Genomic DNA, 23,055 nt, shown 5'->3' with positions numbered 1-23,055 from the left:
AATTAGCCTGGCCTTGTAGACACTCATCTGCCCCTCTACCCTCAGTGGTCACAGATACATTATCTCCCAGGTTTGTTAAACCTTCCCACAGGCACAAGACTATTCTGACTCCAACCTGGTCTCTTCCTCTAAACACCCCTGAGGTCTTAACCAGATCCTTACTCCTCCAGGGGGCATGGACCTCTGGCTGGAAAGGACAGCAAAAGAATAGGGTTCCTCTACCCGGTGTGATGTTAACAACCTAGGGTAGCATATGCTTTATGTCCATGACCTTTGGAGAAAAACAGACACCTGTCAAGTAGCTGAGTGATCTTGGGTAAGTCATTTATCTTTGCTCGGTATTCCTTAAGTTTCCCACTGGCAAAGTGGTCAGAAATTAGAACATTCCTGAAAAGGAGGAGAGGTGGGGAAATCTGCATTGTAAACAGCACCTGGAAGCCTGCTCACTTCCTGCACACTTCACGCACGTTCTCACGCGTTCTCCTGAGGCCCCACTATATGGTGGTAGAAAGGGAAATGCCACTGCCACACTGTCATTTGCTCTGGAAGTGAAATACCTGAAACTCAATCGCCCTGGTATCCTGGCATGGGTGAGCAGCAGTCAGAGACAGATTGGCTTTCAGAGCAGGTGACAGCCCAGTGGCTTGTCTCCTATCACGGGAGGCAGGCGGTCAGCTAACACCACCTCACTGTTGGGATGGATCTTGCTCCCAGCACAGTATCCCACTGACTCCTTCCTGGGAGATGAGCCCCAGCAGATCTTCACTGACATTAAATAGCCTTGTTCTGCTTCCACTGTTTCCATCTCAAGGATATTAATCCCTAGCCTGCCTGTGGCTATCAGACTTCTTTTTCAACATTTCCATATCCATTTTCCAAACTTACTTAGAAAGAGGCACAAAGCTCCAATATGACCAAACCTTCATATGCACATTTTTCTGTATCTACTTTTCATTTAGAATTTATAGAAACAAGGAATAGAGTATGTTCGATTTATATGGGTGGGTGTATGACTCATTGGGTTCCACAAGTAGAGAGGAAGAAGGACTTTCCAGGTCATGGGGGCTGCAAGGGTCAGGCAGTGGGTGAACTTATTCTAGTAGACAATGGGGAGTCACCAAACTTGTTCTAAAAGAGGGAAGTGGGGGGGCACCTGGGTGGCTCAGTCGGTTGAGCGTCCGACTTCAGCTCAGGTCACGATCTCACGGTCCATGAGTTCGAGCCCCGCGTCGGGCTCTGGGCTGATGGCTCAGAGCCTGGAGCTTGCTTCCGATTCTGTGTCTCCCTCTCTCTCTGACCCTCCCCTGTCCATGCTCCGTCTCTCTGTCTCAAAAATAAATAAATGTTAAAAATTTAAAAAAAAAATAAAAGAGGGAAGTGGTTAAATTTTTGTTTTATTTGGTAGCTGTGCAAGGGTGAATTTTTTTTTTTTTTTTTTTTTTTTTAGTTTATTTATTTGAGAGGGATCAAAAGCATGGGAGGGGCAGAGAGAGAGAGGGAGAGAGAGAGAGAATCCCAAGCAGGCAGAGCCTGATGTGGGGCCAGAACTCACAAACCGTGACATCATGACCTGTGCTGAAAACAAGTCTTGTACGGTTAACCAACTGAGCCACCCAGGTGCCCTGGGTGAATTCATTTTTTGAAAGCTTTAAAAAAATTTTTTACAGTTTTAGGTTCACAGAAAAATTGAGGGTATATTAGAGCTCCCACATACTTCCATCCCTGCCCTCATAGTTTATTTTTATTATCTTGAATTAGTGTGGTATATTTGCTACAATCAATGAACCAATATGATGCATTAACTAGAGTCCATAGTTTACATAAGGTTCAGTCTTTGTCTTGTACACTTCTATGGGTTTTGACAAATGCATAATAGCATGTACCCACCATTCCAGTATCATACAAAATCGTTTCATCGCGCTAAAAACTCCCCCACACGTCACCTATTCATTATTCCCAGCTTCCTCCTTGTAAACCCTTGGCAACCACCAACTGCTACAGTGTTGTCTTTTCCCAAACATCATATGCTACATGGACTTTTCAGACTGATTCCTGTCTGTTAGTAATATGTATTTAAGGTTTTTATGTCTTTTTGTGGCTTAATTTCTCATTTCTTTCAGTAAGCCTTTAACAAATATTTTTCTTCCATAAACATTTACTGAACTTCTGTATCAGTACAGTCCAATAGAAATATAATACAGGTCACAAATTTGTTTTTTCTAGTAGTCACCTTAACAAAGGTAAAAAGAGGGGCACCTGGGTGGTTCAGTTGGTTAAGTGCCCAACTTTGGCTTGGGTCATGATCTCGCCGCTCATGGGTTTGAGGCCGGTATAAGGCTCTCTGCTATGGGTGCAGAGCCTGCTTTGGATCCTCTGTCCCCCTCTCTCTTTGCCCCTCCCCCCTCTCAAAAATAAATATTTTTAAAAAAAGGTAAAAAGAAACAGATGAGAGTAATTTTTAGTAAGACATTCTACTTTATATATTTAAAATATTATCATTTAAACATTTAATCACTGTAGAAATTATTTGGATACTTTATATCCTTTTGTTTTGGGCCCTAAGCTTTTGGAATCCAGTGTGTATTTCAGATTTTCAGCACATCTTAACTTGGACTAGCCACATTTCCAGCGTCCAGTGGACACACGCAGCAGGACAGAGCAGTACCACGCAGGGTGCAGAGGACAGAGCAGGGAACAAAACGGACAAGGTCTCTGTCCTCACATAGGTGACTCTAGTATGGGAGACAGAGAAAAACGAAGTAAACAAATCATTTTGGAGAGTGAGGTGTTACTGAGAAAATAATACATGGTATTATAGACTGGGAGGCTGATTTAGTTTGTTTGGGTAGTCAGGAAAGCATTTCTGAGGCTGAGAACCAAATGAGGAGGCATTAACCATCAATTCTCTGTTGCCACGATAATGCTGTGTAACAAACCAGTCCAAAATGCAGACACTTAACATAGAACTATTTGTTATTGTTCATGAGCCTAAAGTCGGCTGGGCAGTTCACCTGGCCCCAGGTGGGCTCACACACACATCTGTGGGCAGCTGCAGGTCAGGTAGGTGGCCATGCTAATCCTGGCTTGGCTTGCGTGTTTGGGGTCTGCTGGCTGTTGACTGGCATGGATGACCTCAGCTTTTTTCCACGTGGCGTCTCAGCCTTCAGCAGGCTAGCCCAGGCCTGTTCTTATGGCAGAGGCGGAGGTCCACGAAAGAATGTGGGCGCGTTCAAGTTTCCTTAAGACTCAAGCTCAGAACTCTATCACTTCTGCCATGCTCTTTGGGCCAACCCAAGTTACAAGGCCAGCCCAGATTCTGGGAGGAGCTGCAAAGTCACTTTACAAAAGGTGTGCATACAGGGAAGGATGGAAAATTCAGGCGATTTTTGTGATTAATCTCCCAAAGCACTTAAAAGGCTTTCAATTCCACCAGGATGTTATAAAAAAAATTCTAAGTTTGCGTGTGCCCAATAAAATATCCTCAAAGTATAAAAACAAAAATAGAACCCCAGGGAGAAATTGACACAATTACTCTTATACTGGGAGGTTTCAGTGTACCTTTTACTCTTATTGATAGGTCAAGTACACACAAAAACTAGTGGAGATATAGAAAAGTTGAACACAATTTATGAGCTATTCAGTCAACATTTATAGCCTACTTTCTGTTTGTGAGGTCCTATTCTAAGTGTGCTAGGTGCATGGCAGTGAACAAGTCAACAATCCCTGTCCTCATAGAGTTTATACTCTAGCGGAAGGAAACAAATAATAAACAAGTTAATAAGTAAAGCAAACATGAAGTCTGCCACGAAGAAAAATGACAGGGAAAGAAGAGAGAGAGTGCTGGGCTGGCAGGGTGAGGGATTTAACTTAAATAGCACCTCAGGGTAGGCACTACTGAGGAGACACCTGAGCGGAGGCCTAAAAGAGGTGAGGGAGTGAGTCATGTGCTTATCTCCAGGACTAGTGGAGGGAACAGCAGCAGAGAGGCCTGAAGCAGGAGCAGGTTTGGCAGGTTCTAGTAGACAGAGGCAGGATTGGTAAGATGGAGAGGGATAAGGAGTAGTCAGGGGCCAGATCACCCATGGCTTTACAGGCCATAAGATGGGTTTTGGATTTTAGTCTTGGCGATGGGAAGCCCCAGGAGGGTTTTTGTTGGGGAGGAGGAATATCATAGAACATTAGGGGTGAGGACACTGGGGAGTAGATGGCTGTTTGGAGACAAGGGTCAGGTAGCCAGACAGACCTTTAGAGGTTGCTGGGTACCAATCCTTGTCAGGCAACATGTCCCCAGGGAATTTTCCTTGTTTTGCTTTTCAACTACCAAGACAGCAGTTTATTCCCCAAAGGATGTCACCATCTCAGGAGAACATATTCCAATTATACTGGAAAACAAGACAATTGTGATTATAGTAGTATTCATCTTCTCAATTCTCAGGATGAAAACCTATCCAAAGCAAGAACAGGTTAGTCCAGAAAGCACTCCTCTCTCCCTTGGGAAAACCCAGTCAACTACTACTGACAGTTTCAAGTCACTTTCCTTTCAAGACACAATCTAACATGAAAGGAAGCAAATGGGGGGCAGGCAATTAAATATTTATTGAGCACCTACTATTGCTACACACTCTTTCATGAGGTAGGGATATACAAGAGGAGACAAAGATCCCTTCCCTCATAGGGAAGATACGTATGTAACATAAACACACAAAAAAATTAGATATGTTAGATGAGATAAATGCCCTGAAGAAAAATAAAGTAGAAATAGCATTTGGGAGTGGGGTGTTACAATTTAAAATAGGTTCGGGCACCTGGGTGGCTCAGTTGGTCAAGTGTCTGACTCTTGATTTTGGCTTAGGTCATGATCTCATGGTTTGGGAGTCTGAGCCCCACCTTGGGCTCTGTGCCAACGGCACGGAGCCTGCTTGGGATTCTCTGTCAAAAATAAACAAACATTAAAAAATAAATAAATAAAACAGGCTGGTCCATGGGAGATTGATTGAAAAGTTCCTTTTCCATACTGGGCAGAACAGAAAGGTTTGGGGAGTGTCAGGGAGGTAAGGGCAGGGCCTGGCCCTCATTTTGTAGGGCACTGTAATACAATCACCACAACGTGCAAGTGTATGATTTATAATTTTTATTATAAATTCTGATTCCCCATCCTAAAACAAGGAAACATTTCCTGTAACCAGTGTGGACATTTCTGACTTCAAGCTCTCTGAAGTGAATTTTGAAAGTTGTGATACATTGTACTACACATTATCAGAAAAAGATTACACAGTTCTACTTAGCAATTCCAGTTCTGACAGTTCTCATGTCCTGGCTGCAACAGAGACCCAACAATGGCACAACAGATTCTTCTATTAGTTTTCCTGGCAGGATTTTCTTTCTTCCACTGAAGCAAAGGATGAGTCCACCTGAGTGGATGGAGCTCAAGGTAGTGGAGATTCTACCCTCCTCCAGGCAGCACGCAGGAGGGCAGCCTGTAGCATCAAAGGGTACAAGTGTGGTTCAGATCTATGATTTTAGTCTCTGCCATAAACATAATTTAATGGGGGAGAAAAATCAGACATCAGACACGGAGGCATTCTAGCAAACAAAAAAGCCCTTATTTGCTACCTAATAATATGTGCGTGAAGCAGATTTGAATGAAGTGAAGTGAACCAATGGGGGGGGGGGGGTGCAGGGAGAGAGGGTGGGGGATGGGGATAGGCAGGTGGCAGAGTATAAGTTGAGGGAACTAAGAAAACCAAAGGAAAACCACCAACAACATCCAAAAAGCTGCTTTCCCACGTGTTATTCATACTGGAGTCCACATTGCTCACTCTGGTGTGGGACTCAGGGCCACGACACTGGAATGGAGTGGGGCTTTCAGGGTATTCACTTGCCTCACTGGAATCAGGGAGGTAAAAGGTAAAGGGAGTGGTGTGGCCTGAAGGCCCAGAGACCGAACTGTCTCCAGAAGGGGCCCTGGCGTAGGCAGTCATTAGTGTGAGGCACAGGAGAGCAGAGAGTCGCAGCACAGCTCTCTTCAGTATTAATATACTAAGCTTCCACAGACTAAACACACACACACACACTTTCCTACTCTTCAAATCACGTACCATTTTCTACCAGATTCAACAATGTCTATAATAACGGATATCCAATGTTCAAGAAAAAGTTTGATTTCTTTATTAGTTACCATACGTTGAGCAAATGCCAACCTCTCAATTTCCTCACCTGTAAAACAGGGATAACAGGCAGGGATGCAAATGAAGAGGCTGGCATCGTAGCTGATGTATAATAGGTTCTTAATGTTTTCTCTTCCTCCTTTCCCCCATCTTAACAAAAAAGATTAGACTTCTGTCAAAGGCTATAGGTGTACTTCAAAAATCAGGGCCCGTTGACCTTTAACGTGTGGGCCAGTTACCCGGTGAATCATGTTAAAAATGCAGATTCTGATTCAGTGGAGTTGGGGACAGGGATTCCACATTTCCACTAAGCTTCCAGGGTATGCCATGCTGCTGACTAGGGATCACTCTTTGAGCAGCAAAAATTTAACTCCACTAAGCTCCAATAACACAACTACTGCACAAGAAGCCCCTAAATGGGCTCCACGGATTATCTCTTTCTATAAAAAATTAACTCTTCTATTTAAGCTTCATGTGGAGTCACTGACCCAGCAAAGTAACCAGGCTAGGTCATAAAAAATGCATCCTTTGGTCCAGGAGGGTTCACAGCACTCTTCCACAGGAAGATCTTGCAATGGTCTCATCTCTGCACCACTTTCGGCTTTTTGATCTTAGCCTTTGCCTCTGATGATAATGACCCCTTAATTAGCACCCAGTACTCTGTCATCTAAATAATTATAGTAAGTGCAGCTTGCACCTCTGCTTACAATCTCTGAAGAAACTGATAAAATAAGATCCTATGCTGATTTTTTTAAGAAGACAAAAGTGGGGGGCGCCTGGGAGGCTCAGTTGGTTAAGCGTCTGACTTTGGCTCTTGCTGTTCATGGGTTCAAGCGCCACATAGGGCTTCTGTGCTGACAGCTCAGAGACTGGAGCCTGCTTCAGATTGTCTCCCTCTTTCTCTCAAAAATAAACAAGCAAAAAAAAAAAAAAAAAGACAAAACTGAGATGCCTAGGTGGCTCAGCCGGTTAAGTGTCCACCTCTTGGTTTCCGCTCAGGTCATCATCTCATGGTTGGTGAGTTCCAACCCCCTAGTCAGGCTCTGAACAGATAGGTCAGAGCCTGCTTGGGATACTCTCTCTGTCCCTCTACCCCTCCCCCACTCACGCTTGCTGGCTCTCTCAACATAAATCCTTTAAAAAAATAAAAAAAATGAAAAGACAAAACTGACCCAAATACAAGCCATGCACATACTGCCCACAGTGGAATGCACAGACCTGTTATAACTTCCAGTCACATAAGCTATCAAAAGTTGATTTATCAAGAAAAAGTACTGTTACAATATTTGGGAAACTTTAAATGTCAGAATATACATTTTGTAAACAGTAGGGCAAAAGTAAAACAGTTCAGCCATGCTAAAATCCACCTTAAATTTCTAGTGCGAAGGGCTGCAGGATATCTTAACTATTTTTTCTTGACTCAGAGTTTCCTGAATATACTTGGAGGAACCCGGTTAACTTCTGGGTGCATTCAAGGCAAATCATCCATTTGCGGAAGAAGGGGAGGGTTTTTCACTAGAAGCAATTAGTTTCCTAATTTCCCAGGTGTATCTCCATTAACCACCCACCAAACAGCTGGGCCGTCCAAGCCAGATGAATCATGCACCTCTCAGCACGAAACGATTGTGCTACTTTTTAGAACGCTGTTTTCCCACGGCAGCCTTAAAAAAAAAAAAAAAAATCCCCCCCATCCAAATTTCCAACTTTGATAATCAATACATTGACCCGAAGAAAACAAAACCAAAACCCAAAGACCACAAAGGAGCGTAGTGTAAAATTAACTCTTTTCTCCCATCAATCTCCCACCTCCCTGTCCTCCCCAGAGGCAATCACTGGTTCAATTCTCGAAATTTTTCATTTATGGAAAATTTCAGAAACGTTAGTGAGACTGGAATAATCAGCCCTTGTGTACGCATCACACAACAATGGAAAAACACCCTACTGGCTTTATTCTCCCTCGGTCGGTTATTTTCAAGTAAATCCCAGAGTCATAATCCTTTTACCCGTCAAAACTTCAGACTTTTTAAAAAAATTCTTACATAACCACGTTAGCGTTATTACACACAACAAAGTTAACGATAATACTATCCAGTATTCTTGGGGTCTCTCTTAACGCGTGCAGGGCAGACCGGAGAACTATGAAAGTATGAGCGGAGGGGTCGCGGGAGCATTCAAGCGCCGAAGCCGACATCGCGGCGTTAGGTGCCCAGTGCCCCGGGCTTCCCAGTTCCCGCAGCCGTTACCTGCGTCGGGTCAGCACTCGCCAGGCCGGGTAGAGGGCGGTTTCCAGCCGCGAACTCCGCGCCTCCGCGCTCCCAGGCCGCGGCCCCAGCAGGCCTGGCGCAGCTGCACAACCCACCGTCCCTAGACACGGGCGAGTCCCTGGAGGGGAAACGATTGACACAGCTGCCTGCACTGCGCCCCCGGCCCTCCCTGGCGGCACCTGCGTCTCCCGGCGTGGTCAGGAGCTGCAACGGGCTCCCGAGCCCGGGCGGGGAAAGCCCGCCACAACCGCTCCTCCCGCCGCCGGCTCCCGCGCCTAGCCGCGAGTATAGCGCCCTCGCGGACCCGGACTACAACTCCCGTCGGGCGCTGCGGCCGGGCCAATGGCGGGCGCCGGAGCATGCGGGGAGCAGCGCCTGCGCGGCGGTTTGAGTAAGCGGCCGCGCGATTGGCTGCGGGGTCGGACGGCCGCGCGGGGCCTGTGGGAAGCGGAGTGACGGAGCGAGCGGCTGTTGGAGGAAGGAGGTGGGGGCCGGGAGCGCAAATGGCGTTGAGATGGTTCAGGGCCCTGTTCAAACTCCAGCGCTGACCATTCACCGGCGGAAGCGGCGGCGCAGGAGGCGGCGGCGGCCTAGCGGGGGCACGTAGCGGGCTCCGGTACCTGCTCTGGCGGCGGCGGCCAGGGAGGCCTAGGCCCGGGCCCGGCCGGCGGCGCTCAAGGCGGGGAGGGAAGTTGCGGTGCCGCCGCTCCCCCCCCCCTCCCTCCACCGGGTTTCCTATTTACCCAGAGCGGAGTCGCGGGTTCTGACGGTGGCGGAGCCCCTTGCCTCTCTTCGCACACAAGCCGGCCCTGTTCTCTCGCGCGGGGCTCCCGCGCCCGTCCGTGGGCCGTTGGGAGCAGGAGAGGCGGAGGCGGCCCGAGGCCAAAGCACCCGCCAGGCGCCGAGGGTAAGTGAGGTCTCGGGCGGCTGCCTAGGCCCGGAGGGAGCCAGGGAGGGTGGGGGAGGCAGGGGTCTGGAAGTCTCGCTATTTCACCCACACAGCCTCTGAGGAAGTTGGGCAGGGGAACGACCTGGAGAACTCTCTTTTCCCTCTTTTATTTTTCCTTTTTCTGAGTTCCTTTCGGGCGGCCACTAATTTGCCTCCCTCCCCAAGCGCGGTCAAGTGCGTTGGTTTCAGCCCTGAATCCTTTGCCGTCTTTCCTCCACCCCTGGCCGCCACTAAGGCCTTACACTGCCCTGGGGATTCAGTGGCAGAGGCTTCCGGGGCGTCGGAAGCTACATCCCGTTCCTGGCGGTGGGGGTGGGGAGGAGAAAAGTTGCGTGAGCTTCCAGCGGGAGGGGACCGCGTCTCCCGCCCCCCCCCGGTGCACCGACCGCCCCCAGGTGAGAATCTCTAGGTGGTTAGCTTCATCCTTTCCGGCTTTCACTCCTGGGTGGAAGCCCCTAAGCCCCTGGGGGTCCTAAAGAAGCTACACTTGGTTGAGGGTTAAGTGTGAGGACTTTTTAATCCCAGCGCACGTTCCTGAAAATTCGACCTGGTTTTGGGCAGAGAGACAAGGGCCCAACGACTGTAAAGACTTAGTTGTGAATCATTCTTTCCTTTTCAGTTAGGAAAGTCTTTGGAGTTTGAAGCCTGACTGAGCAAGATAGCTTGTGTACTTGAGATATACTTAAAGTGTGTCAACTGTGTCCGCACTCTTTCACTAATTTGTACGTGCTTTACATTCTAGGCATTAATAATGTTATCGCGATAGTATGTCTAGTGACTTTACAAAACAGACATGGAAAACTATAAAATAAATCAAAAGTAGGGGATATTACATAATGAATTCCCATGTATTTGCCGCTCAGATACAACAGTTCTTAATTCTTAACCGAGTTTTTCATCTACACACTTTCCATTCCACAGCTAGAGAATTGCTGACATTATTTCATCAGTATTTTAGTACATAATTGTAAAAGACATGGACACTTAAAAAACAAGCATGATTTTCTTATCGCTTAAAATAGTTAACACCTTCATATCAAGTGTTCATCTGCAGACTTTCAACTTGCAACAGTGAATGCTTTGTGGTTCCAAGACCATTTTACTGCAAGACCACCAGTTTTTCTCCTGCGGGCCCAAAGCTCAAGTCTAAATTTTTGGTGTGTCATTTAGTCAGCATTTTTAGGTGGTTACCTTGTGAGTGTATACAAAATGTTCCAGCTTTGTTGGTGTACATGTAAATGTAGGTCTGTAGATGAGGGCTTTAAATTCTTGAAGGAATGAAATGACTTTTTTCTTTTGTTCTTGCAGCTGCTAAATATACTTAGTTTTGTTTAGACTGGACCTAACAGGAAAGCCAAAGATTCTTTAGTGTCAATCTACAGTAGATCTCAGGAAAAAGTTTTGTGACATTTTAAAAGGTCTTCACACTATTTTTTCTTAATGCAGATCTGTATGATGACTAAGTTATTACTTTGTCAAATTAGAATTGGTTTCTAGCCAAACACGAGAGAGGAAAATCATTATTGAATATACATAAAACTAAGTTTATAGTGACATAAGTTGTAAGAGTTTAAGTTAGTAAAGGAAAAATATGTTTAAAGTATAGACCAAAACGTATTCAAGAGTAGAAGTCAAATATTATTCTACTTGTCATATTTTAAATTTCAAATTATGAAGCTTTTTTCCCCCAAATCTAGACAGTGATCTTTTTTGGGTATATTTAATAAATTGACATTTAAACTTTAGGAGGTCAAAGTGTAGGAAATGATAAGAATTGATAGTGTTTAAGAAGTACTATTACTTTAAAAAGTGTTTTATTCTTTTGATTTACTATTTTGAATTTTTTTTGTATAGTACTTGTTATTATTATGTAGATACAACAGATGAGTCCACTTATCCTTTATAAAGCAAAGAGGAAAATTTACAGGTTTCTGTTGCTTCATTTAATAATCAGCAGACTGGTGTAATATGCTGGAATTCACCAGCTTCAGAAAACGTAACTCTGCAGATGAAGACAAAGAAGATAGAATACGTTTTTTTGTGATTAGGGAGATGACCGACTAGAGAATATTTTTCAAGTCACAGTTTAAACTACATTAGACCAAGGATCAGGGTCTTTAAGATTGTATGAAAGGCTGCAGGTTCTAATACATAAGAAAGTAGCACCATTTTCCCGACTTTTTCCCCCCTCCTATGAATAAATGCTTTGACATTTCAAGATCTAATTGAGTCAATTATTTGATAATTCTGAGATACTGAAAAAAATTAACATTTTGTGCATAAGATTTTATAGGAGTAATGACCCTATTCAGATTATTTTCTTAAGGTGAAAGTGATATTTATGAGAATAGTACATAGATTCATTTGAAATTTCAAAAAAAAATGGATATTCCACTCGTAAGTTGGTTTTGTGGATAAGTTGATTAATCCTTATGCTTGCTTACTTTGTAAGTGTATGACTATGTACTCATTATAAAAAAAAAAATTAGATACGGAAGTATGTAGAATAAAAAAATGAGCCCCTCTCTTTATACACCTTCCCTGTATGTATTCAGCCATTTTTAAAGTTTGTATCTTGACTATTGAAAAGCCCCCATGGGGGACAATCCCTGGGTTATTTTTATATTCAGTGTTAACGCTTGTTAAGTGTTTGGTGATTGTATATTTTCTTTTCTTCCCCCCCCCCCCCCCCCCCAGAGAATATGAAACAGGTGTCAAAATGACATCCAGATTTGGGAAAACCTACAGTAGGAAAGGAGGAAATGGCAGTTCAAAATTTGATGAAGTCTTTTCCAACAAACGGACCACCCTTAGCACAAAATGGGGAGAGACAACATTTATGGCTAAATTAGGGCAGAAGAGGCCCAATTTCAAACCAGATATCCAAGAAATTCCGAAGAAACCTAAGGTGGAAGAAGAAAATACTGGAGATCCTTTTGGATTTGATAGTGATGATGAGTCTCTACCAGTTTCTTCAAAGAATTTAGCCCAGGGTAAGGGTTCCTCTCATTCAGAATCTAGTGAAGCTGCTCAGCTGGAAGATGTCACTTCTGTACTTGAAGCTAATAGCAAAATTAGTCATGCAGTTGGTGAAGACAGTGTTGGGTCTGATAAATGCTTACATTTGGAAGAAACTTTGGTTGGGAAAGAAAAGAGCACAAACCGAATCTTAGAAGATGATGCAAGCAAAAGTAGCTGTGCTAAATTAATGACTTCAGGTAAGTTTTTAATTCCTTCCTTTCTTTCTCTCTCTCTCTCTCTTCTCTTTTTTTTTTTTTTTTTTTTTTAGTTAAGTGATCTCTATACCCAACTTGACTCATGGGGCTTGAACTCATGACCCTGAGATCAAGAGTTGGATGCTCTTCTGACAGAGCCAGCCAGGCACCCCATGAATTTCTTTATTCTGAGCCAGGAGACCTTTGTGTATGCCATTTAGTTATTAAATGCTTTAAATTCTAAAATATCCTGCTGCTTGGGTTTTCTTCCTGCATTTGTGATTAATGGGGGCTTTAGATAATTTGTAGAAGAGACTTAAAAACTTTAAAGAAACCAATTGGGGGTTGAAATTTTACTTAAGCAGCTTGGATATTAATGTTTCCATACTGTTACTTGTGGTGCATTTTGGGAACAGTTTTTCCTTCCTCCCCAACTCCATTTCTAGTAAGAAACATGTCTTTTTGTTGTGTTAGGATGACACAGTATCTTACATTAGTGGGGAAGATTTGTATTGTTACTGATAATGAAAATGAGATGAGCATTTACAATGAGGATTAGGTTTAGGAGTGTTAGACTTTTTTTCAGAACTAGTTTAGAAAGATTAAGGAGGTATTGTGGAAACATTGAGGAATTGAACTTCATTGCAATTTGAGATTTGTGGAGTCTGGTGCCAGTAGCAACTTGTATTAATAGATTTTAATCCACAAAACCAGTTGTATTTTTAAAGTGTTAATTTGTAAATCTGGCATCTAGGGTTCATTCGAAAAATAACATTTTATCCGTTTTACCTCTACTCCCTTCGTAAAGGATTTGAGACTTCGGGTAAACGGTAAAAGTGCAATTAACTGAAACACTAAAGAACTAAGCTTGGAGGTAGCAGGAGAGACCGTGTGCTTGCTTTATTAGCAATAGGACAAGGATGGCACTGTAGTTAAAAACAGACCTTAGTTTCCGACTTCTTGGCAAAGTTTGGTGATATGAAAGGTTATATAGATCTCATATTTTGAAAGGAAGTAAAGACAAAACTTTCCTAGTACTGAATTCTCAAGAGGAGTTTGTCCTCGAGGCTTAATGTAAGTGCCTCAAACAATATAATAAAAGACTTTGCCTTGCATAGTTTTACTAAAAGTGCTGGACATTTTTCACTCTTTCTCACCCTTGGATGAGAGGATGAGCCAGCTGTTATTGTCATTCCCTTGATCCTCTTGGTTAATTCTGATTTGGCTGTCCTTATGCTTTGCCCACATTTCTCTTGACACATTGTTCAAAACTTAAGGTTAGGTTAATCTTTCACTAAAAAAAAAAAAAAAAAACCAGCTTAGGGGCTCCTGCGTGGCTCAGTCGGTTAAGTGTCTGACTTCAGCTCAGGTCATGATCTCTCAGTTTGTGAGTTCAAGCCCACATCAGGCTCTGTGCTGACAGCTTGGATCCTGTGGCCTGATTCAGATTCTGTGTCTCCCTCTGTCTCTGCCCCTCCCTTGCTTGCACTCACTCTCTCTGTCAAAAATAAATAAACATTAAAAAAAATAAAAAACAGCTTAAAAACTTTCCCAATTCAGCTTCTAAGCATGTATTACAAGTCACAGGACTGTTGAACCAAAATAAACTAACTCAGTTCTCCTTACTGTACAGATGAGGCTCAAAGAGGTCAAGTGACTGTCCAAGGTTGGCTAGTGGCAGATTTGGAATGATATTCATTTATTGATTTTCAACATATTGAGCACATACTACATTACCTCCACTGTGATAGGCTATGAGAGTGCTGTTCCACTTGTGTTATCCAGTATTCTTACTGCTGTCTTGTCCTCTGATAGTTAATCCACAGTGGGGGCAGATAGGCTGGAGGAAGGAACGTGAGGCTGAGGAAGTGGCGAAACTGGTTAAGAAGGCAGACACAGCTTCCCCAAGTGCTAACTTTTGGAGAACTGGGCATCACTAGCAGGCAAAGTGTTTAGGTAGAGGGACAATAGAAACTTGGAAATTAAATCTACATAGATAGAAGTTGCTTATATTGCATATACATCTGTGTATGTCCAAACTGCCATTTGAAGTTGTTTGGTGGGAATTGGAAACAGTTTTCTGTAGAAATGAGATATTAGCTTCCCAGTCTGATAAAGCTAAATTGTAGTTCTAATGCTGATACTGTGGACTTAAGGAATCCAAACTGCATGGTAATGGTTTTATGAGTAGAAAACGGGTACTAAAATACAGATAGATGTTCAGGAACATCTTATCCCTCTTCCTCCTTCACAGGTCATCCTTAGTGTAAAGGGAATGGGGTAGCACTATGAACATTTTTTTCTCCTTTCCCTTGGCCACCTAGAGCTGCAGCAACCCTAGCAGCCCCCTGTAGGATAAGAAGGGAACTTTGAAGGAGTGCTTTTAGTTCTCATGGTAGTTGTAGTTCTGAGGTCTTAAAAACCATTTATAGGTTTTTATAAGTTGGTTATAGTTTTGGAAATATTTTTACATGGTATGACCTTGCTTTTCATTCCCCCTCCCCTCTAACATTTGGGCATTTCCCTATATCTAGACTCTTGCATTACTGTCTTATTGTTACTGCCGTTACTCTCATTCAGAAAGAAGCCTTCTGGTTGTAATTGAAGTTTAGAAATAGAAGTTAGAAACTTAAATTTGTGAAAAAAAAATTGTGTTTAATGTTTATTTATTTGGTGGGGGGGGGGGGGGGGACAGAGAGAGAGAATCCCAAGCACATTCCACGTTGTGAGCACAGAGCCCAATGAGCACAGAGCCCAATGCAGTCCTCCATCACACAAGCCGTGAGATTGTGACCTGAGCCAAAAGGATACTTAAGCGACTTGAGCCACCCAGGCACCCTACTAAACTTAAATTTTTGATAAAGGGGGTCTTTTTGGATTAAAGGTTCTTCTAGAATGATAATGTTTTGGACTTAAGATGAAACTGCTTGTACATGTAATGTCTCAGAAAACCCTTGCAGGTCGTTTTTACACACTTTATTCAAGAAAGAGCCTTTGAGAAATTTTATTGTAGTTTGTTCATAGTGTAGTAGCTAAGTTCCATTGTATCCTTCCTGTGGGAAGTGCCTGCTCCTTCAGATCATTTTCACTGTAAAATTATATTATTTCGGTGAAAAGGGCTTATCCAAGCTCAAATTTACTGTAAAAATTTCTCCTGGCATCAAGTTTTAAAGTGCATCTCTTTCTCTACAGGGGAATATGTGGTTAATTTTTAGCTACTTTTAAAATTATAGGTAAAATATTTTATACCAGGTATTACTTTTAAAAACTGTGGCTCATTTGAAGAGGAAACACAGAATAAGGTTATGATAAAATGTATTATGGTTGCCATTTTCCAGATAGATTTTTGATGGGTATGAGAACCAGAATCTAGATTATAAACTGTGAATGAGAACTGCAGAGAAGGATTGAGTTGCTAAAATGTCCTAACTCTTGGGGCGCCTGGGTGGCTCAGTCATTTGGTTAAGCGTCTGACTTTGGCCCAGGTCATGATCTCACACACAGTTCGTTGAGTTTGAGCCCTGCATCAGGCTCTGTGCTGACAGCTTGGAGCCTGGAGCCTGCTTTGGATTCTGTGTCACCCTCTCTCTGTTCCTCCCTGCTTGACACTCTGTCTCTCCCCACCCCCCCGCAAAAATAGAGATTAAAAAAATTTTTTTAATGTCCTAACTCTTGATTTAAAAAATAAAAAACTTATATCAGCTTCAATAGTTGTCAATATATGGCAAACCTTATTTTATCTACTCTACACACTACTCTTTCCACTTCCTATTCTCTAATCCCTGGATTATTTTAATGCAGATTCTTATTTTATGTGCAAATACTTTAGTTGTAATTGCTTTTAAGTTGAGTTCTCAAACAGCTTTACCACTTAAAAATGACTGTTAGCAGTACCTAAAGTTTTGTCCTTTTAAGAGATCTTGGAATATTCTGTAAAGTGTGGTATCCAGGGCTGTGTGCATTAAGGATGAAAGGTTTCTCTTGCCTTTTATATGAGGCTACTTCCATTTTCTATCTTTGTGCTTTCTGCTACAGGTTTTTAATCTGGACTCTAGAATAAAGTATGCAAAGACTTATATTTCCACTTGGCACACTTTCCTTGCCAGCCAGCTGGGATTCAGTCTACACATCTTGCCAAATATTGAGATAACTACTGCATAGGCTCTTAATTTGCATGACTGGTTTTGTAGCCAGTGCATTTTTTCCATTTGCTTAAAGCTGTACTAAGTGTTTGTGTGTTAGGGATATTATTGTCAGGAATTTAAGAACTTTGATTTAGAACTGAAGATGATTATTATTTTTTGAATGTTTATTTTTGAGAGAGGGAGAGGGGGAGAGAGAACGAGTGGGGGAGGGGCAGGGAGAGGGAGACACAGAATCCGAAGTAGTCTCCAGGCTCTGAGCTGTCAGAGCCTGTCACAAGGCTCGAACTCAGAAATCGTGAGATCATGGCCTAGCCTAAGTCAGACCTTTAACTGACTGAGCCACCCCTGAAGATGATTTTAGGAAAGGGAAATAAATTGTTCTATTCCTGAAAACTTAAAGTAGCCCAGGAACTTGTGAGGTGAGATGAGATTTTCATCTGCGCATTGGATAAAGTACAGATGATTAATGAGGGTGTTTTGTTTTTTTTTTAATTTTTAATGTCTATTTATTTTTGAGAGAGAGATCGAGTGAGCGAGCAGGGAAAGGGCAGCGAGAGAGGGAGACACAGAATCTGAAGCAGGCTGCAGACTCTGAGCTGTCAGCACAAAGCCCGACACGGGGCTCAAACTCACTAACTGTGAGATCATGACCTGAACCAAAGTCAGACACTGAACCAACGGAGCCACTCAGGTACCACTAATGAGAATTAGTAAAGAATTCTGAAAGTGTAGCATCATCAAGAGCTCCTAACCCTCATTTAGGTATTGGACATATTTGTTGTTTAGAATGTATATGTCAGACCTAAAATTCTTTTAAGGGAAGTCATGAGACCGATTATTTATGTAGTTCCTACTTTTGTGTTGAGCTCTTATATCTTATATATCAATTGATTCTTAATCAGAACTATGTAAGTCAGGCTTTGTTTCCATTTTATAGAGGGTAAATCACAGTTCAGTGAATAACTTAGATTACTAGTAGAAGATTCAAGAAACAAAGTGTTCTCTTCTGTATTCTGATGTGAATGGACTTAATTTTATCATATTTAGAGGTTTACATTTAAAATAACAGTGTCACCTGTTGGTGGGAATGCAAACTGGTGCAGCCACTCTGGAAAACAGTGTGGAGGTTCCTCAAAAAATTAAAAATAGACCTACCCTATGACCCAGCAGTAGCACTGCTAGGAATTTACCCAAGGGATACAGGAGTACTGATGCATAGGGGCACTTGTACCCCAATGTTTATAGCAGCACTCTCAGCAATAGCCAAATTGTGGAAAGAGCCTAAATGTCCGTCAACTGATGAATGGATAAAGAAATTGTGGTTTATATACACAATGGAATACTACGTGGCAATGAGAAAGAATGAAATATGGCCCTTTGTAGCAACGTGGATGGAACTGGAGAGTGTGATGCTAAGTGAAATAAGCCATACAGAGAAAGACACATACCATATGCTTTCACTCTTATGTGGATCCTGAGAAACTTAACAGAAACCCATGGGGGAAGGGAAGGGAAAAAAAAAAAAAACAAAAACAAAGAGGTTAGAGTGGGAGAGAGCCAAAGCATAAGAGACTCTTAAAAACTGAGAACAAACTGAGGGCTGATAGGGGGTGGGAGGGAGGGAAGGGTAGGTGATGGGTATTGAAGAGGGCATCTTTTGGGATGAGCACTGGGTGTTGTATGGAAACCAATTTGACAATAAATTTCGTATATTAAAAAATAGTGTCACTGTACAGTTTTAGTTTTACCTTGGAGTTGGAGATAATTAATAGGAACACATTCGATTCCCTCTTGCCTCTATTTAAATAATTTTCTTTTTTAAAAAAATATTTATCTTGAGAGGAGAGCACACTTATGAGCAAGCAGGGGAGGGGAAAGAGAATCCCAAGCACCTTTTGACCTAAGCCGAAATCAAGAGTCAGTCGTTCAGCCAACTGAACCACCAGGTGACCCTGAATAATTTTCTTTTCAATAAAAATTGTGGCCTGGGGTGCCTGGGTGGCTCAGTCCTTTAAGTGTCTGACTCTTGATTTCGGCTCAAGTCATGATCTCATAGTTTATGAGATTGAGCCCTGTGTGGGGCTGTATGCTGACAGCTCAGATTCTGCTTGAGAGTCTCTCTCCCTCCCTCCCTTTCTGCCCCTCCCCTGCTTTTGCTCTTTCTAAATAAATAAATAAACAAACTTAAAAGAAATGTGGCCTAAGTAATTATAATACTTAGCAAATAAAACTGATCTTATTTTTACAAGTAATAAGTATTTACTTTTTTCATTTTTTGCGATATGTATTATAAAAATGGAAATTTAGTATGCAAATTCTGAAAGACACTAATTTTAAATTTTGTTTATGAGTGGAATTTTAATTTCTTTTAAAGTTTATTTTTTTTTTAGTAATCTCTACACCCATCATAGGACTTGAACTCACAACCCTGAGATTGAGGCACATGCTTTTCTGACTGAGCCAGCCATGTGCCCCAGAACTTTAATTTCTTGTAAAATATTTTCTTAGTAAAAGGATTATTTTCTTTTTAGGACAATTTTTTTTTTTTAACATTTACTTATTTTTGAGAGACAAAGTATGAGCAAGGGAGGGGCAGAGAGAGAGAGGGAGACACAGAATCGGAAGCAGACTTCAGGCTCCGAGCTGTCAGCACGGAGCCTGACGTGGGGCTCGAACTCATGAACCACGAGATCATGACCTGATCATGAACTGAGCCACCCAGGCGCCCAAAAGGAGGATTATTTTCAAGGTCTGAGCAATAACAAAAGTGCACGTGACCACTGACAAGTTTCTTCTCGGATCCAGGTTGAATACCAGCCATAGGAGGTAGTATGTAGAAACTGTAAGCATAGTCCATGCCCTCTGGGAATGGAGTTACTGATTTCTGCTGGTAATAACTGCTTTTAAAACAGTGACAACACATTTGTACAACACTTGATGCTTTTCAGAGATTTTCCATATGCATTCCATATTTTTAGAATTTAGAGCCAGGTGATTCACACATTTTTCTTGCCCAATCTTTGACTCCAGGAAACAGTCCTCAACTTTCCCAGAGCGCTGATGGTAGAGGAGGATGAATTTGTTCATAGGGAAGTCTGGGGGTTGCTTTCCTTCCAGCCATTCAGCTATTATTTTAGTGTCCTGTGTATGCTGAATGCTCATGTATGTCAATGAACGAGATTTTGCCTTATTCACATTCTAGTGGGCAAGACAGAGATTGAATAGAGAAGAAGTGTGCTGAAAATTACAGAAAAATATAGGATCTGGGGTGCCTGGCTGGTCCAGTCGGAAGAGCATGGGACTCTTGATCTCAGGGCTGTGAGTTTAAGCCCCAAATTGGGTGTAGAGATTACATAAATAAACTTTAAAAAAAAGAAAAGAAAAATGTGGGGTCCTTTAAGAGTGTATGGTCTGAGTGAGGGATAGGGGCAAAGCTGACTTCTTGAAAATTTTGTAACAGTGTTTCAACTTTTTTTTCAAGTTTACTCGTTTTTTTTGAGAGAGAGTGAGAGTGGGTGAGGAGCAGAGAGAGGGAAAGAGAATTTCAAGCAGGCTCTATGCTGTCGGCACAGAGCCTGACATGGGGCTCTATCTTATTAACCGTGAGACCTGACCCGAGCCAAGATCAAGAGTCAGATGCTTAACCAACGGAGCCCCCCAGGTCCCCCAAAGCTGACCCTTAAGTTGGGACCTACTGCTACACTGAGCAAGCATGAAAGTAGCAGAGCTTAGTGGCGTGGACAGTGAGGAAGAAGGAGACATTAAGAATGTCTCTCAGTTATCTAATGTGAACATGTGAGCAGATGGTGGTATTGAGATAAGGGGACTTACTTTTTTAATGTTTATTATTTTTGAGAGAGAGAGAGAGAGACAGAGTGCGAATGGGGGAGGGGCAGAGGGGGGGGTGGGAAACAGAATCTGAAGCAGGTTCCAGGCTCCGAGCTGTCAGCACAGAACCAGACACGGGGCTCAGACTCAGCAACTGTGAGATCATGACCGGAGCCGAAGTCAGACCTTAACTGACTGAGCCACCCAGGTGCCCCAAGATAAGGGGATGTTTTGAGGTCAGGTTCATCAGTGTAGGTTTGGGCACATTGGATTTGAGACATTTGTGAGGCATAGGGTATGCCGGTATGAACGTAGATAAGACTTGGTTGGAGATGATAAATTTGAGATTCAGCATGTAAATATTACTTGAAATTATAGGATTAGGTGAAGTCATTAAGGAGAATATAAGAGGAGAAAGCACTGAACTATGAAGAACTTGTTATACTTAATTGATGGAGAGAAGAAGAAAAAAAAACTAGATTAGAAAATTGAATAGAGGCAGCTAGAGCACCAGTAGGAAAATTGAGCCAGTGGTATTTTATAGAAGCCAGTAGAAAGGTGTTCATGAAGGATCAACTGAATTGGAATGCTACTTGCAAAATCAACAAGAATGAGGACTGCAGAATTGGCATTGGAGTGTGCAGCTTGGGTTGGAACAGTCTGAGTAGTGAGTACACAGGATATGGGAGTAGCAAGTGTACATAACTTATTAAAGATATTTGAAGGGGAGAAGAGAGGTTCTGAAAAGTTATGAGGTGATGAGGGTTTCTGGAAGGTTTGATTGCAAAGTAGAGCCTTAGAGCATAGGATTCAAAGCACAAGGTGGGGAGATTGGTCTTGGAAGAAGGGAACCATGTTTGCTGGGTAGGAGGAAAGATGGATGAGAATGTGAGCTTAGTGAAAGGATGGAAGATAGAGTGGTTTTATGGATGAAGACATTATTTTCCCCCATGAAATGATAGAAGAGATTATCCCTGAAAGGAAGATAAGGGCAAGGAAATGTGGGGGCTAGAGTGGAGGGATAAAGTGTTCAAACAGGTGTTGCAGAAAATGGAAGCAGGAGCTGTATAGAGAGAATTTCTGGACGTCAATGAAGCCTTAATGAAGTCTGTATCATTAAAAACTTACGGTCACTTACCTCACTGTGAGTGCAAACACACCCCCCCCCCCCCCCCCCCCCGCTGCTTTAGTAGGCCCTGTTAGCCAGAACCTGCACAGAATGTAGAATATTAGATAGGAAAATTAGAATTTTCCTGGATTGTCATTTTTGTCTGACAAGATGTGGTGTGAACAGGTAGAGAAGAAAGAATTTAGGGTATTGTCCAGAGTGAGTGAAATGATTGTGAAATTTAAAACGTTTAGGAGTTGGACAAGGCTGGTGGATAGGAGAAAGGAAAGAAGAGAGGTCAGTATACTGAGTCTTATTATTTTTTTTTTTTAATTCTTTCCAACATTTATTTATTTTTGAGAGAGACAGAGCACAAGCAGGGGAGGAGCAGAGAGACAGGGAGACACAGAATCCAAAGCAGGCTCCAGGCTCCCAGCTGCCAGCACAGAGCCCGACGCAGGGCTCGAACTCATGGACTGTGAGATCATGACCTGAGCTGAAGTTGGCCACTCAACCAACTGAGCCACCCAGGCGCCCCCTGAGAGTCTTGTTAAATAAAAGTCAGGAATGGGGTTACTGGAACAGGTTGGATAGTTGGTAGGTTGTGATTGAGAAGTGAGTTACTAGATTTTAATATTTAAGAGGTGAAGCCTTCTAGGACATGACAAGTTTCTGGGTGAAACAGAACTGGTGGCTGAGCTGGAATGTAGAAGACTGTCTTTGGGAGAAGCTTAAAGAACTGTGAGGTCAGGGGATTGGGATTTGATGGAATTCAGGATGCTAGCAAGACTGGCATGAGGGATAGGTTATAAATCCTATGTAAAACCCTTAAATGAAGAATAAGAGGTTGTTAAATGACGAGTTTGGGGAAGATTAGAGGGTAACTAGCTAAGTGACACAAGCCTCAAAAGGATGGGCTTTTATAAGAGGGTGGAGTAGGAATAGTTTTATAAAAAGTCTCTGGAGAGTCAGCATACTAGTGACCCCAAAGCATCCTACTCTCAGATACTGAAAGGGGCTGCAGGGTAAGAGGCATATGTATGTAGTCAGGGTTCAGCTAGGGCCCGGAAGTGGTAGAGGGAATGAACCCCCAGGTATATGTGAGTGTGCTGATCACTGAGTCCTGCGTGATTTAGACTTAAGGGTTTGGGTGGTGATGGCAGTTGGTTGTTGGATTTTGAGATTGGAAAGAAGTACAGATACGTTTTGAGTATTAAAGTGTTTGGGAGAAGGTAGATGACAAGATGAGTTTACATTTTGGATCATGACCCAGAGAAACAGATGAGAAGCATGGTGTCTTTAGAACCAAATTTTCTGATGGCAGTTTTCAAACCTTCTTTGTTCATTCACTCATTGTCTGAAAAGTGTTTGAAAACTGT

General features: G+C 42.6%; 2 protein-coding genes across 3 annotated transcripts in view; one reads left to right on the top strand and one right to left on the bottom strand.

Moving 5' to 3' along the window:
- Positions 1-5,116: 5,116 nt before the first annotated feature.
- LOC125147598 (uncharacterized) lies at positions 5,117-11,549 on the bottom strand. Its single transcript, XM_047824675.1, has 5 exons — positions 11,476-11,549; positions 9,175-9,416; positions 8,411-8,549; positions 6,217-6,317; positions 5,117-5,477 (listed from the first exon to the last, which is right to left on the bottom strand). Exons 1-5 carry the CDS (start codon positions 11,547-11,549, stop codon positions 5,278-5,280), a joined length of 756 nt encoding a protein of 251 aa, XP_047680631.1. The 3' UTR covers positions 5,117-5,277.
- The window catches only part of WAPL (WAPL cohesin release factor), a 90,325-nt gene continuing 76,475 nt past the window's right edge, over positions 9,206-23,055 (top strand). For both annotated transcript variants that reach the window (XM_047824922.1, XM_047824921.1), the window contains exons 1-2: positions 9,206-9,338; positions 12,078-12,598. In XM_047824922.1, the coding sequence (XP_047680878.1) occupies positions 12,100-12,598 (499 nt within the window). In that variant the 5' untranslated portion in view covers positions 9,206-9,338; positions 12,078-12,099. The remainder of the gene's footprint in view (positions 9,339-12,077; positions 12,599-23,055) is intronic.

This window comes from Prionailurus viverrinus, chromosome D2 (genome assembly GCF_022837055.1).
Source record: "Prionailurus viverrinus isolate Anna chromosome D2, UM_Priviv_1.0, whole genome shotgun sequence".
Classification (NCBI taxonomy): domain Eukaryota; kingdom Metazoa; phylum Chordata; class Mammalia; order Carnivora; family Felidae; genus Prionailurus; species Prionailurus viverrinus.
The sequence above is the reverse complement of the archived record's forward strand: the minus strand, read 5'-3'. Positions and strand labels throughout refer to the sequence as shown.